General features: G+C 37.3%; 1 protein-coding gene across 6 annotated transcripts in view; it reads right to left on the reverse strand.

The window, feature by feature from the left end:
• Positions 1-15,456, reverse strand: part of NUP155 (nucleoporin 155) — a 69,428-nt gene extending 53,972 nt beyond the window's left edge. Inside the window, exons 1-6 of one of the 6 annotated variants that reach the window (XR_002825835.1) lie at positions 15,187-15,456; positions 12,376-12,513; positions 10,580-10,676; positions 5,507-5,577; positions 1,564-1,656; positions 590-756 (exon numbers count right to left, since the gene is read on the reverse strand). Coding sequence is in view for 5 of the 6 variants with exons in the window: in XM_004387887.2 (XP_004387944.1) it covers positions 590-756; positions 1,564-1,656; positions 5,507-5,577; positions 10,580-10,676; positions 12,376-12,513; positions 15,187-15,349 (729 nt within the window). In the remaining variant the exon portion in view is untranslated. Of the gene's footprint in view, positions 1-589; positions 757-1,563; positions 1,657-5,506; positions 5,578-10,579; positions 12,514-15,186 lie in introns of those variants that run through there. The other 5 variants (XM_004387887.2, XM_023742005.1, XM_023742003.1 and 2 more) reach the window with 5 other exon arrangements.
• Positions 15,457-16,123: the final 667 nt, after the last annotated feature.

The following is a 16,123-nucleotide window of genomic DNA, read 5'->3' on the forward strand; positions in this document are numbered from 1 at the left end:
AGGTCGAGGGTTGACATGTTGTGGGGTTGTTAACCAATGTCATAAAACAATATGTGTACTACTGTTTCATGAGAAACTATTTGTTCTGTAAGCCTCCACCTGAAGTACAATAAAAAAAAAATGAAAAAAATAAAAGACTTTCAAGATATATTGTTAAGAATAAAGCAAGTCGTGAAACAAAAATGCGACTATCCAAGTAAATCATACAGATATAAAAGTCACTATGCATATGTATGTGTGTACACACACATAAATACATACCTATAAATATATTTGTATATAAACGTACATCAATGTATGTATTATGTTTTACAAGGCTATACACAAAACTGATAATGGCTTTTACCTTTGGAAAGAGGACTGAGTTTTGCGGGCATGATGCAGTCACAGAGGACTAAACTTCAGGTCTATGTTTGAATATTTTCTTTTCCATCAAGAATATATTAATGTGCACCAAAAACACAATAAAACATTGCATATAAAAAAGAATATATTAATGTGCTTATACAATCAGAAAATAAAAACAAAAGTCTATATACCGCCGTTCTATCATGGGAGAGGAAAAAATGTTTATAAATGTGAGACTTACTTGGTATGCTACTTCATATAAACAGCCATCCTTTCCAGCCAAGAAAATTCTGCCACTATCAGTGGAAGTTATCGTTAAAAGATAAGTATTATCAGTGGGAAGAGAATATAAAGGATCTGGAAGCAACTGCATTCCACCAGACATACTGTCATTAAGAACTCCAGAACCTATTTTGTTTTTAAAGACAGAAAACAGGAATCGGTTTATCACTTTTTTTAAAGTTTAAAACAATTCCTGCATTATCTTCAGAATTGATATTCTCACTGAATTCTTACTGAAGTATTCAAAGGCTTTTATAGCACACATTTCTAAATTACTATAAAGTTTTAGATACAAATAATTTGATAATTCAAGTTAAATAAAACCTACTACATATATTCATACTTGCACACATGCGGTCGTGTGCACCACAGACACACACACACACAGTAAAACATCAAACAAAAAACTAACCCAAAGTATTAAATTTTGGAAAAGAGCCTGAGGGCATGGAAATAATAATCACTAATTTGAGTCACTGAAAGTAAACATTATTTCACCCAAACAGATTGTCAGAATACAAAATAAACCTTAAGTGTGTTTGTAATAAATTGAGAGCATCTTATTTTAAGGGTAAAAAAGATAACATATTACATTTCAGTGCTCTACATGTTAAAATGGCCGTTAAAAAATTAGAAACAAAGAAATAAAAGGCATTATTAAAAAACTCACTAGTCTAGTATCAATTACTTCTGTTCTATTACCCTGCAGTTATGTTAGACATTTAAGAACTACAAATTAATATGGTATATATAGCCAAAATACTTCTTTTTTGGTGGAGCAACTAACCTGAAAGATCCTGTATCTATACGGAACTATTATTCTCCTGCAAGCTAATAGGCTGGAGAGTTAACTTAGTGAGACAGGTTAGTTTTAAACTATAATATTACATTGTCCAACATATTAAAAAAAAAAAAAAAAGTGGATTGCCATACCTGTTTGTAAATTAGCATAGCTGAGTCCAAGAATCACTATATCCACAGGAGTTGCTAAAACCAGGAGGTGTCGTACATGAGGCTGAAAGATACCTAAGATAAAGTAAGTAGATATGGAGTTGGAATTATTTTCAGAAAAACCTCTAGTACTTAAGCGTTAGTTGAACATGGTGTTACTGTTAAAATGAACTAGTGGTTGAATAGTATATGAAAAGTCTAAATCCGGTTAATTTTGATAAACATTTTAAAATGTCTATAAAACATTTAAAAATTACTACCTATGATCATTTAAGTAAATAAATAATACTACCAAAAAAATCACCTTAGGAAATATCACTTCAGTATTGAACACCATTTAAGATCTGTGTTAAGTTACAAAATCATTTAGGTTTATTAAGATACAAAGATTTCATTTTGGAAATAAGGTATAGGAAACAAAATTTAGACCTACAGTTATCTCTTGGGCAAAATAGTAGGACCTTGATAGAATCTAGAGGAAATTTAACCACTTAGGTTCATCTTTTAGAGAAGAATGAATTCTTCTCCCAAATGGGTTTATATCTCAAAACCAGATAAATTTGAGTTTCAGAAGGGGCATAAAAACAAGGACAAAATACATTTTCCACTTACTTTGAATATTTTTGGAAAAAATAACATCAATTTATGCTAAGGTATTGTTTAAGGTATTATGGCATGAGATGGTATGTACAATTATTACTGTCATGTTATGACATCCAAAAATACTGTCTCATGTCAAGAAAAGGTTTACACAGATAAACAAATTTTTTTTTGATGGTTACCAGGGAGGGGAGAGGGAGGGAGGGAAAATCACTAACTAGAGAGTAGACACGTGTTCACTGTGGTGAAGGGAAAGGCAATATACAATATGGGTGAAGTAAGCACAACATATCCAAGACAAGGAAAGACACAGAGAGGTACAGAAGAATAAAAGACAACAAAGGCAAATACTATAACATACATCACCCTGCAACAACAGTAATACCAAACAATAATTTATGACTGGATATGCAGCTAGATATGTATGCTGAATAGATGTGGGAGGGTTATGGGTGTACACTCACATGCGTATATAGGTTTGCCTATGGATATTTCTGCATACATATTTGTATGTACTGCATGTCTATTCATATATATAATACAGCACACAGGGGGCACAGTCATGGAAACAACCTAGACATAACCAAATACCTTGAGGGACTGAGTTACTGGGCTTGAAGGCTAAGGACCATAGTCCTGGGGGACATCTAGGTCAATTGGCATAACATAGTTCATAAAGATAATGTTCTACTATTGGTCCCATCCTATCTGGAGCAAAGGAGAATGAAGAAAACCAAAGATACAAGGAAAATATTAGTCTGAAGGACAAATGGACCACATGAACCACAGCCTCCACCAGCCTGAGCCCAGAAGAACTAGATAGTGACCGGTTACCAATACCAACTGCTCTGACAGGGATCACAACAGAAGACCCTGGACAGAGTGAGAGAAAAATGTAGAACAAAATTCAAATTCACAAAAAAAGACCAGACTTACTGGTCTGACAGAGACTGGAAGAACCCCTGAGACTATGGCCCCCAGACACCCTTCTAACTCAGAACTGAAGCCACTTCTGACATCTACCTTTCAGCCAAAGATTAGACAGGCCTATAAAACAAATATTACCACATGTGAGGAACATGCTTCTTAGGTCAAAGAAGTATACAAGACAAAATGGGCAACACCTGCCCAAAAGCAAAGACGAGAAGGCAGGGAGGGATAGGAAAACTGGATGAATGGAAACAGGTAACACGGAGTTGAAAGAGGGAGAGTGCTGACACATTGTGGGAATTGCAACAAATGTCATGAAATAATCTGCGTATAAATTTATGAATAAGAAACTAATTTGCTCTGTAAACTTTCATCTAAAGCACAATTAAAAAAAAAAAAAAAAGAAAACGTTCTATATCCTACTTTGGTGAGTAGCATCTGGGGTCTTAAAAGCTTGTGAGTGAGCATATAAGATACAACTATTGGTCTCTTTCCGTCCGGAGCAAAGGAGAGTGAAGAAAAAGAATCAAGGAAACAATTAGTCCAAAGGACTAATGGACCAAAGGAACCACAGACTCCACCAGCTTGAGACCAGAACTAGATGGCGTCCGGCTACCATTAATGACCGCTCTGACCAGGATCACAATAAAAGGTCCCAGTTAGAGTAGGGAAAAAAACAATGTAGAACAAATTCAAATTCATGAAAAAGACCAGATTGATTGGTCTGAGAGAGACTGAAAGAACCCCTGAGACTATAGCCTTTAGACACCCTTCTAACTTGCAACTGAAGTCATTCCTGGAGATCATCTTTCAGCCAAATAATAGACAAACTCGTAAATAAACAATAACACACGTGAGGAAAGTGCTCCTTAGAACAATCATCTACATGAGATGGCAAGGACGACATATGCCCCAAAGCAAAGATGAGAAGACAGGAAAGGGCAAGAAAACTGGACAAATGGAAATGGGGAACTCACGGTAGTAATGGGGAGAGTGCTGACACATTGTGGAGTACAACCCATGTCATGGAACAATTTCTGTAAAAACTACTGTCATGGATTGAATTATGTCTCCCCAAAAATGTGTGTATCAGTTTGGCTGGGCCATGGTTCCTGGTACTGTGTGATTTTCCTATATGTTGTAAATCCTGCCTCTATGATGTTTATGAGGGAAGATGGGTGGAAGTTGTGTTAGTAAAGCACCACTCAATCTACAGGATACTGTGTCCTGAGGCAATCTCTTGAATACAAGAGAGAAATGAGCAGAGAGACAGGGGGACCTCATATCACCAAGAAAGCAGCACCAGGAGCAAAGTGTGTCCTTTGGACCCAGGGTCCCTGTGTAGAGAAGCTCCTAGTCCGGGGGAACATAGATGAGAAGGCTGACAGAGAGAGAAAGCCTTCCCCTGGAGCTGACGCCCTGAATTTGGACTTTTAGCCTACTTTACTGTGAAGAAATAAATTTCTCTTTGTTAAAACCATCTACTTGTGGTATTTCTGTTATAGCAGCACTAGATGACTAAGACAACTACTGAATGGGAAACTAATTTGCTCCGTAAACCTTCACCTAAAGCGCACGTATGTGCGCGCATGCGCGCGTGCACACACACTGTGTCTCACTAATAAGAGTAAAAGGAAATATACAATACCATTATGATTATAGACTTCTCTATGTGTATACATTTGGCCTACTTAAGGTTGTTGAATATCATAGAAAATACAACAAAGCTTATATTCTCATTTGGTTTTAATTTCACTGATGAATGTTAAAGGGTACAAAAAGCCACAGCTTTTTTTGTTGTTGTTCAAGTCAATAAAGCTGAAGGCACACAGCTTCTACTTGAATGACCTCAAAATACACATGACTTTTCAGGATAAACTGATTTAAAAATCTTAAGCTTTACGAATACTTGCTTTCCCGTAACGAAGTCCTATCTTGAAACATTCAGTCACTATGCTATGCAAAGAAGTCATTTTTGATTACAGAAACTTTAGTGAAGTTGGAATTTCATAAACCAGGTGGAGCTGGTTTATGATTTGGGATATCAAGACTAAAACTATGCAGACGAAAACGCTTTTTACAATAAATTCAGTAATTGATGAAGAGTCTGTAATTTAAAAAACTTCAAGTAAATCAAGAAAACAACAAAAAGTCAGATAAAAATGCAGGAATTATAGTTTAACACTTTTAAAGGCAGACTCACTTATACCATTAAAGTGAGTAAACTATATTAATTATTCCTAGTGATTTTATATAGTTCTATTTAGAATTAATTCAGAAAAAAACTTCAGTAGGAAATTCAACTATTTAAAATGTGTTTTCATTCACTCCTAAAATATTTGGAGTCTATGCATATCCAAAAACATAACCTCATCCTTGTATTTTTATTTCTTACCAGCTTTTGGTTTCACAAGCCCCACAGCAAGAATAGTCTCACTAAGTCCATCAAAATAGGCAAGGTCTCCTCTGTCAAAAGTTGAAGAAAAACATGTTACACATATAAATAAAAATGGGGTTTCACCTCACAATATTCTTCACTACAAGAATATAGAATATATATTAAAAAACCAAACAAACCCATTGCTGTTGAGTCAATTCCAACCTATAGCAACCCTACAGAACAGAGCAGAACTGCCCCATAAGGTTTCCAAGGAGTGGCTGGGGGATTCAAACTGCCAACCTTTTGGTTAGCAGCCTGAACTCTTAACCAGTGGGCCACCAGGGCTCCAGGTATACATAGAATATAATAAAAAATAAACCAGAAAATAAAAATTCTTTCAGTCCTGAGACTCAGGGACACAAGAACTGCCTAAGGCTGAGTATGAGCCCTGCTCTCAACACCACCTCCCTGACCAGGCTGTAAGCATCAAGTATCAAATCACAGCAATCTACCACTGGAGAAGGGAAAGAATATGCAGAGGGCACAGGCTCACAGGGAAAGTCTAACGCTGAAGGTGAAACAGGACCATTAAGACAACCTCTCCATCAACTCAAGGTGAACTTAAAGCCTATGATGTATCGAGAGTAAACACATTAACAACAAAATCCAAGACCTATTTAACTCCCGCCTTCAGAAAAGTTACTCCCCTCCTCCAACGATAAAGGCTAACCTGCTTTGGAAGAGAAGCATACCCACTGTATCAGCAGACTTGATACAGTCAAGGAAAGAATCAGTGAACCTGAAGTTAGGTCAACATAAATTGCCCAAATTAAGATCACTAAAAGAAAAAAAAAAAAACTGTAAAAAAAAGAAAACCAGAACAGAGCACCGGGACATCAAACAGTCTAACAAAAATGCAAGTAAAAAGGGCCATGCAAAAAAGAAAGATCTAAATGGCAACTTATGCAGACGAGATTGCCCCATTTTTTAATGCTCTGGCATTATATAAGCCCTTTCGATAACTGGCACAGCCCCCAAACTGAGAAAGAGGAAATTGGGGAACAATGAATTAAACCAGATTAAGTTTCTGCTATCCAGATGGAATTAGGACTTAAAATAGAAAGTTAATAGAACAATTGAGACTAAGTCTAGTTGAAGTTTTTGCAGAGCTGAATTTGTGGACTAAAGATTTATACCAGTATATATGCCTTGACGTTTTCGATAAGCATATCCTTCAAATGAGTTCTACTGTGAATACACAGCAAAGTTGGACTGTAAGTTCCACGTGGATAGAGACCACATTTTCTCACTCAGTATTATTCCTAGCACAAGAACAGTGCCTAACACATAATAAACCAAAATCAGTAAACCACTGCCATCAAATTGATTCTGACTCGTAGTGACCACAAAGGACAGAGTAGAACTGCTGTGTATGGTTTCCAAGGAGCAGCTGGTGGATTCGAACTGTTGACCTTTTGGTTAGCAGCTGAGCTCTTAACCGCTGCACCACCAGGGCTCCTAACACATACTAGGCGAAATAAATATTTGTTAAACGATGAATAAGCTGTTAATGAAAATGTGACAAATTTCATTAAAGTAAAAACCTTTTTTAAAGAAAATAATTATTCTCACATTTATCTACTCTATAATAATTTTGCATTGGGTTTTCTTGAATATACACGCCTAAATGAAGAGGTTTTACTCCTTAGTATAAAAATGAGTATGTTATGGCAATAAAACAAACTGGGTCAAGGTGATTAATGCACAGGGATATGAAATGTAATCACAAACATACATCCCTGCTATTACAAAATTTCAACAATAAAAATAATTATGACATGCTCATAGATAGGTAGATTCAACACTGTGAAAATGACAATTCTACCCAAAGCAATCTACAAATACAATGCAATCCCAATCCAAATACCAACAACATTCTTTAAAGAGATGGAAAAACTAATCATTAACTTTATATGGAAAGGGAAGAGGCCCCGGTTAAGTAAACTACTATTGAAGAAGAAGGATAAAGTTAGAGGACTTGCACTACCTGACCTCAGAACCTACTATATAGCTACGGTAGTCAAAACAGCCTGGTAATGGTACAACGACAGATACACTGACCAATGGAACAGAACTGAGAACTCAAGTGTAAATCCATGTACCTACGGTCACCTGATCTTCAACAAGGGCCCAAAGTCCATCAAATGGGGAAAAGAGAGTCTTTTTAACAAATGGTGCTGGCAAAACTGGATGTCCATCTGCAAAAAAAATGAAAGAGGACCCATACCTCACACCATACACAAAAATTAATTCAAAATGGATCAAAGATCTAAGTATAAAACCAAAACCTATACAGATCATAGAAGAAAAAATAGGATCAACGCTAGAGGCCCTAATACACGGCATTAACAGGATACAAACCACAACTAACAACACACAAATTCCAGAAGATAAGCTAGATAACTGGAATCTTAAGCACTTACGCTCATCAAAAGTCTTCACCAAAAGAGTAAAAAGAGAACCTAAAGACTGGGAAAAGAATTTTTGGGTACGACAAATCTGACAAAGGTCTAATCTCTAAAATCTACAGGATATTCCAACATCTCTACAACAAAAAGACAAATAATTCAATTAAAAAATGGGCAAAGGAAATGAACAGATACCTCACCGAAGACATTCAAGTGGCTAACAGACACATGAGGAAATGCTTGCGATCATTAGCCATTAGAGAAATGCAAATCAAAACCACAAAGAGATACCATCTCACCCCGGCATTACTGGCAGGAATCAAAAAATAGAAAATAATGAATGTTGGAGAGGCTGCTGGGAGACTGGAATTCTTACACACTGCTGATGGGAATGCAAAATGGTACAACCATTTTGGAAAACAATCTGGCACCTCCTTAGAAAGCTAGAAATAGAAATACCATATGACCCAGCAATCCCACTCCTAGGAATATATCCTAGAGAAACAAGAGCCATCACACGAATAGACGTACGCACACCCATGTTCACTGCAACATTGTTCATAATAACAAAAAGATGGAAACACCCAAGATGTCCATCAACAGATGAATGGATAAACAAACAATGGTACATACACACAATGGAGTACTATGCAATGGTAAACAATGATGAATCTGCGAAGTATCTCACAACATGGATGAATCTGGAGGGTGTTATGCTGAATGAATAAGTCAATCATAAAAGGACAAATATTGTATGAGACCACTACTACAAAAACTCATGAAAAGCTTTACACTCAAAAAGAAACAATATTTGATTGTTATGGGGCGGGGGTGGGGATGGAAAAACACTAAATAGACAATAGATAAGTGGTAACTTTGGTGAAGGGTAAGACAGTACACAATACTGGGGAAGCCGGCACAACTTGTCCAAGGCAAGCTCCAGAGACATATCCAAACTCCCTGAAGTACTGTGGGGACCATGGTCTCAGGGAACATCTAGCGCAACTGGGTCTTAAAAGCTTGTGAATGGCCATTTTAGACACTCCACTGGTCTTACCCTGTAGAGAGCAAGGGAGAATGAAGAAAACTAAAGACACAGGGGAAAGATTAGTCCAAAGGACTAATGGACCACAACTACCACAGTCTCCACCAGACTGAGTCCAGTACAACTAGATGATGCCCGACTACCACCACCGACTGCTCTGTCAGGGATCACAATAGAGGGTCCCAGACAGGGCTGGCGAAAAATGTAGAACAAAATTCTAACTCACAAAAAAAGACCAGACTTACTGGCCTGACAGAGACTGGAGAAATACTGAGAGTATGGCCTCTGGGCACTCTTTTAGCTCAGTAATGAAGTCACTCCTGAGGTTCACCGTTTCAGTCAAAGATTAGACAGACAGGCCCATAAAACAAAATGACACAAAGGGGCACACCAGACCAGAGGCAAGGACTAGAAAGCAGGAGGGGACAGGAAAGCTGGTAACAGGGAACTCAAAGTCAAAAAGGGAGAGTGTTGACATGTCATGGGGTTGGTAAATAATGTCACAAAACAATATGTATACTGTTGTATGAGAAGTTAGTTTGTTCTGTAAACTTTCATCTAAAGTTAAAAAAAAAGATTTACAGGTTGCAAAAAAAAAAAAAAACCTATGAAAACAACAGCAAACAAAAACTGTTTCATTTAAGATACACGTTTTCATTAAGTGTCAATTCTAACCCAATGATACAATCTTTTGTGTGTGTGTTCCTAAGAATTACATTAATTATTCAGGGGCAAGAGTAACATCTTAACTATATGGACCTTGTATTGTTATCCCAAATCTAACCTAAAGATTATAGAGAATTGGAAGTAAGCAGAAATGTATCTCAAACAGCCACGAGGGAGATCACCAAGTCATTATCTTTAAGCAAGAGTGCCTTGGGCCTTCACTCAGACACTATTATATACCTTTAATTTGCAGGAAAGATCAAGCCCACAGAATGACAATAAAATTGTTAAGTCACTTCAATTAATTATCAAACTCCCACTCCAAAAGAAAAAGAGGTCTTAAAAAATGTCAAACCATTTCTCAAAGAATTACTGATAATACTATCTTTATACAAGATAAAAGGAGCCCTGGTGGTGCAGTGGTTAAGGGCTGGGCAGCTAACCAAATGGCCAGTGGTTCAAATCCACCAGCTATTCTGTGGGAGAAAGATGTGGTAGTCTGCTTCCATAAAGATTACAGCCTTGGAAACCCTATGGGGCAATTCTACTCTGTCCTATAGGGTGCTATAAGTCCAAATAGACCCGATAGCAATAGGTTCTGTTTTTTTTTTAAAAAAAAAATACAAGATAAAAGCTCAAGACCTACACCCTAGCTACTGAGTAGTAGCCAGCACTACCTGGGAGCTTCTTAAAAATGCAGACTCTCGGGCCTCACTCAGAACTACTGAAACAGAATCTACATTTTAACAATATCCCCAAGTGATTGATATGCATATTAATTAAGAAGCACTAAGCCAGACATTAGATAAATGAAAGAGAAATCAGGTAGCTTCCAATGAGACCACGAGCCAAGATAAAGATGACATAAATTCTAATCATGCTAAAGCAAAGCCAGCTTTAAATACATACCCATCTTCATAGTTCCACATGAATATATCACTGTCAATTGTAAGCCAAGCTCTGCTGATGGGAGGGAACACTCCCATCATGCAGTTACACTGCATATCTGAGATAGTGTGGATGTAAGGTAGAAAGATTTCAATCTCATCTTTCTTAAACTTGTTTCAAAAGCTTTTGGTTGAAAATTAATGATTAAAATATCATAAATTTATCCACTCTTTAACATAAATAACAAATGGAATACCTTAGCCATAGTGTACGAGAAACACTTAAAATTTTACAATTGCTAAGTAATGCTAACTGACCATTTAAAATGTTATTTTTTAATTGTAAAAAAATACAGAACATGTTTGCCACTTCAACGTTTGTCATGTGTACAATTTAGCGACATCAATTATGTTGTACAGCCATCCTCATTGGTTAAAATGTATTTTGAAAGACAATGGTAATGTTCTTACCATTACCAAGTTCAAAAAAATAATAATTATGAATATCACTGATTTTTGATATTAAAAAAACTATCTTATTCTCAACAGTAACAAAAACCAAAAAATAAAACTATCTTACTGGACCAGTTTTTACAGCAGTAAAAGAGCAACAGTGACAAAAAGGCACATATTACCCTAAAGTCATAGCCAGGTGACAATTTGCAAGCCTCTTATAAATAATGCAATTGAAAAATAGATGAAAAACTATGTTCTGTAATATAAGACAATGAAATAACCATGAAAATAAAATCACTTCCTAATTTAAAAAAATGTCTCATGAAGAGTATAATATCAAAGGATTAAATCAAAGGGTTAAAGAAGAATATTAAGGAACCAAGAAAGCGCAGAGTATGGGATAAAGTGCATTATATATTTGACAATACTATTTTACAAAAACTCAGAGAAACACTGAAAGCTTTAGGGAAAATATCTATTAGATAATGCTAATTTTTCTACTTACTTCAGAAATATTTTTCCTAATTTTCCATTTCCTTTCCCTTCCTAAATCACTCTGTATTGAAATCATAATAATTCTTTACTTTTAAATAAATTAATATACTTTAAAAAGTCTCAGATTAAGTTTTTGTATAGCATCTTGATCTCTTTATAATGAGAGATACAGATTCATTTAAATGCTTTCTAGCAAATAACTGTAAGCCTGGGGCTTTTTATAGGGTATGCCGTATTTTAAGATAAACAAAATCTTTATTTTTAGAGGGTAAGAAAATTCCTCTAGCTACTCGGTCTAGAAAATATGCCATTAGTATCGGAGTTTCTCATACCTTGAGATACAGATTCTTACTACGATCCTTAGAAATGCAATCATTTCTAAACTTCCTCAATTCTAAGACAATGTTAAGTGTAAAAGCATACCAACAACTTTTTTTAAGAGAAAAAAGAAATACCTGGCAGTTTTTTGTTTGTTTTGAACATTTTGAGCCACATCCGAGTTTCAAAATGTTAAAATATGAGAACAAAAACACAAGTCTTTACAATGAAAAACTGTGGTAGTAAAAATGTCCCCGTATAGCACTTAGTTGGAAAGTAATACTTTGCAATAAATCATTAAAAAATGCAGTTAATTTTAAACAATTCATTCTCTTAAATGTGCCCAAACAATTAAAATGGGACTCAATTTCCAAAATCAAATTTTATACAAAAATTACTAGGCAAACTGCAATCTACCCATATACTTCAATGTATTTTAAATAAAACCTTTAAATGAACTTAAATATAACATAAACACAAAACAATTATAATAATGAGAATACGAATTTCAACACTTTCTAAACGGTTAAATAGAAAGTAATAGGATACGCCCAAACTGTTCAACAAGTTCAGGTGGGAGAGGAACTCTTCGGATGGAACTGATCTCTGGAAGGTTAGGTACTGACAGCAAACCAGGTCCTTGTAAAGGATAATCCATATCTGACATTCCAGAAACAGTGGGATTATCTACAAAAAAAATAAAATGAAGCACTTATTTAAAATAACAAAGTTTTACTCATCAACTGGGCATATAAAAAAGCATTACAAGCTACAAAAAAACTATGTATCTAGTGGCTCTAAAGGTAAAGAGAAAAAGTAGTTCTGGCCTGACAATCAGCAGACCTGAGAAGTTCCATTGCTAAAATGCAGCAGTTACTGATTTCAGCCCTGAATGAAAGACTATCTTTCACAAACTTACTCCATAACAAAGAAAATGTTTGTTCAATAATTTAGTTTCTTCTTATTTTATTAATCCAAAATTAGAAAATATTTATAAAACTGCTTTGAGATTTTAATAAAAAACAATTGTGGGCAAACAAAATACTGAATGGAGGATAAGCACCCTTAAACATTTATAGATTAAAACAATCTATGCCTTTTCCTCATTAATTTCTCCTCCGTGCTATTACCCTAATTTTACTAGACTGATTAATCAAGTGGAATACAAATACAAATAATAACATAAAAGCACTATTTTATTGCAGAACAAACCACAGACAACTCTATATAAAGTGTTCTCATTGGTCAGCTTTTCTCTTGCTCCAAGACCCAGATCACTAAGGTCATGAGCCTAGTTCAGCCTCTTCTGCCTGGTCCTGAACAAGGTATTTGCTAGACCTCAGTGATGACCTACTGAAGGACCCCCAGTAGCACAGTGGTTAAGCATTTGGCTGTCAACCCAGAGGTCAGAAGTTGCAACCCACTAGCTGCTCTTCAGGAGAAAGATGTGGTAGCCTACTTCCATAACGATTACAGGCTTGGAAACCCTATAGGGCATTTCTACTCTACGCTATAGGGTCAATGCAAGTTCAGGATCATCTCTGTGGCAATGGGCTTTTCTTTTTTTGTTTAGAGTACAAAGACGCTGGGGGAAACAAACATATGCAAGAACTTAAAAAAATATTATTACGGAAATTAAAAAGTTTATATACACAGAAAGAGAAAGATATAATCAATCCCTAAGTACTGATTGCTTATTAAAGTAGACAGTGTGCGAAAAAGAGGAAGACTCTCAACGAGGTGAATTGACACAGTGGCTCCAATGATGGGCTCAAGCATAGCAACGATTGTGGGGATAGTGCAGAACCAGGCAGTGTTTCATTCTGTTGTACATGGGGTTGCTATGACCGACTCGACAACACCTAACAAGTACTGATTACCCACTTTTAATAATTATCAACACATTCCAATCATGTTTCATTTATATCACTATGCACTCCTTTCCCGACAGATTACTTTGAAACAAATCCCAGACATTCTACTTAATCCTAAAACATAATTTTAATAGAAAATTCCAAGTGACAAATGGCAATGGGAAGCACGAAAGATGGAATCAGTAACTTTGGTGAGAATGGGAATGGTTAAGAAAGACTTTACTGAGAAAGTGATACTTAAGGGAATCAGGAAAAAGAGTCTGTCAGACAAGGAAAAAAAAAAAGAACAATCCAGCAACAATGAAGAGCACATGTAAAATAATGATATCCTAAAGAGATGACTCTTATGGAAAACATGTAAATGAAGTTCAGTGTAACTGGGAATAGGATGAAGTAGGAGACTTGGTTGAAGAGGTAAGTGTGCAAAGGTGGGTATGGAGGAGTAGGGTCAGGTATGCTTAGTGTAGGACCGGAAGATATGGACTGCTTTTATAGTTTGCTTTCAAACTTAATTTAAGGGGACACAGGTGAATATTGCTGTTCAGGTTGATGGTTACTAATAGACCACTCAGCTCTTACAAGACAAACCCATTGGTAAGTAGCTGTCAGGGACAAATACTACCTTTCCTTTGTTTCTACCTTTTCTTCCGTGAGTTTACTCAATTACTGATTTTTATAAATCGCCAAAAATGTCTTTCGGATTTACATTACATAGTTTATTCTGGTTAGATTATCTTGGTTCTTGCTAACACCAAAAATTTTGTATCTATTTTACTCACACTTCTGTTTTTCTCCAATTTCATCTCACAAAGGGGTTATATTTTTTTCTAGCTAACTATGTAATTCCAAACGCCTTGAGGAGCCTGGCCATAATTTAAAACCGTTAAAAGAATTACTTTCCAGTCGTCTCTCTTTCGTTGGCACATACTCAGCTTCACCCTCCCTGTCCATCACCTCTGATTTCCCTGTTCTCTTCCTTTAGTCCATCAGTAGCTCTTTTAATATCTTCCAGCACTTCCTATTATAGTACCTTTATGCATAATAAATAACATCTTTGAGTGAACGTGGTAAATTTCCAAATTAACTTCGTTTGCTCTTTCGTTCTACTCAAATATTAATACGAGGTATGAACAAGGATGGTACCTCAAGAAGCTAAAAATTCAAACTCTAACTCATTTGGCCTTAGTAATAAACACTTGGGAGCAGTCAGGAGCTCATTAAGGTTGGGGTCTTTGCCTCCTCTGCTTCAACTGGGGGCTGGCTCTTCATTCTTGTTCCCTCAAGCCCTCAAGTGTCCGCAATGAAGAAAATGAAGATAGGAAAAAAATGAAAATAGGCTCTTTCCCGCTCTTCAAAAATGCAGCAAACAGTGAGTGCCAAAAGTCTCAGGATGTCTTCGCCGGGACCAACCCGGGGGATAAGAACTAAGTTAAGAAGTCCTTTCTGCTGAAAAAGCAAGGTCACCAAACGCGCACCGATCACTCACTTGGGGTAGGCACCATGAGCAGCTCGGAAAGGTCCGGGTACATGCGGTCTTCTTGCAACTGACGGTCGATGAGCCGCCCAGCATTTTCCAGAGCTTCCTGCAAGGCTGCGGCCGCGGCCGCCGTAGGGGCCGGCGTAGCCGGGCCCAGTAAAGAAGACGGCATCTCTAAAATCAGAGACACAGCGGACACTGTCTGAGACACCAACGTATGGAAAACACCAAAAAAGAAAGAGAAAACCAATAACCCTAGCCGAGAAGCGCGGCTTAGTACGCGCGCGCCAAACGAGCGCCTCGGCGCTTCCGAGTGACGTACTTCCGGTTCATCTGGTGAGGAATTTGAAGACGCCGCTTTGGTTATAGGTAAAGGAAGCGGTTGAGGGGCGTGGACGTTAAGGCGGAGCGAGGGAGCGGGAGACTATTTTAAAGCGGGCTGAGTGCGGTGGCGGAGGGAGAAGTCGAGGGGAGGGAGGAAAGGGAAGGAGAGGAACTGGGGAAGAAGAGGGGCGGATGGTATGGGGTGGGGTGGGAGGGGAGAACAGGGACCGGGTAGGTGGGAGTCGGGTTGGTGTGGCGGACGGCGGAGGCTGCTCTGGTTCCGGCGGATTCAAGCGCGCGCTGGATCTTGGGCCTGGAACTTCGCAAGTCGGAATCCAGCAACCGCAACTTTTTGACAGTTCGTGTCTCAATGTATAAGAGAGTTGGAGCCCTGGTGGCGCAGTGGTTAACAGCTTGGCTGCTAACCAAAAGGTCGGCAGTTCGGAATCCACGAGCTGCTCCGTGGAAACCCTATGGGGCAGTTCTACTCTGTTTTGTCGGGTCGCTATGAGTCAGAATTGACTCGACGGCAACAGTTACGTTTTTTCTTATAAGGAGGTTAGGTGTTGGTAGCCTGTTGTGAGAAACAGGTTATATGTGAGCCAAAATTTCACTACATTCC

This window comes from Trichechus manatus, unplaced genomic scaffold (genome assembly GCF_000243295.1).
Source record: "Trichechus manatus latirostris isolate Lorelei unplaced genomic scaffold, TriManLat1.0 scaffold00197, whole genome shotgun sequence".
NCBI classification, from domain to species: Eukaryota; Metazoa; Chordata; class Mammalia; order Sirenia; family Trichechidae; genus Trichechus; species Trichechus manatus.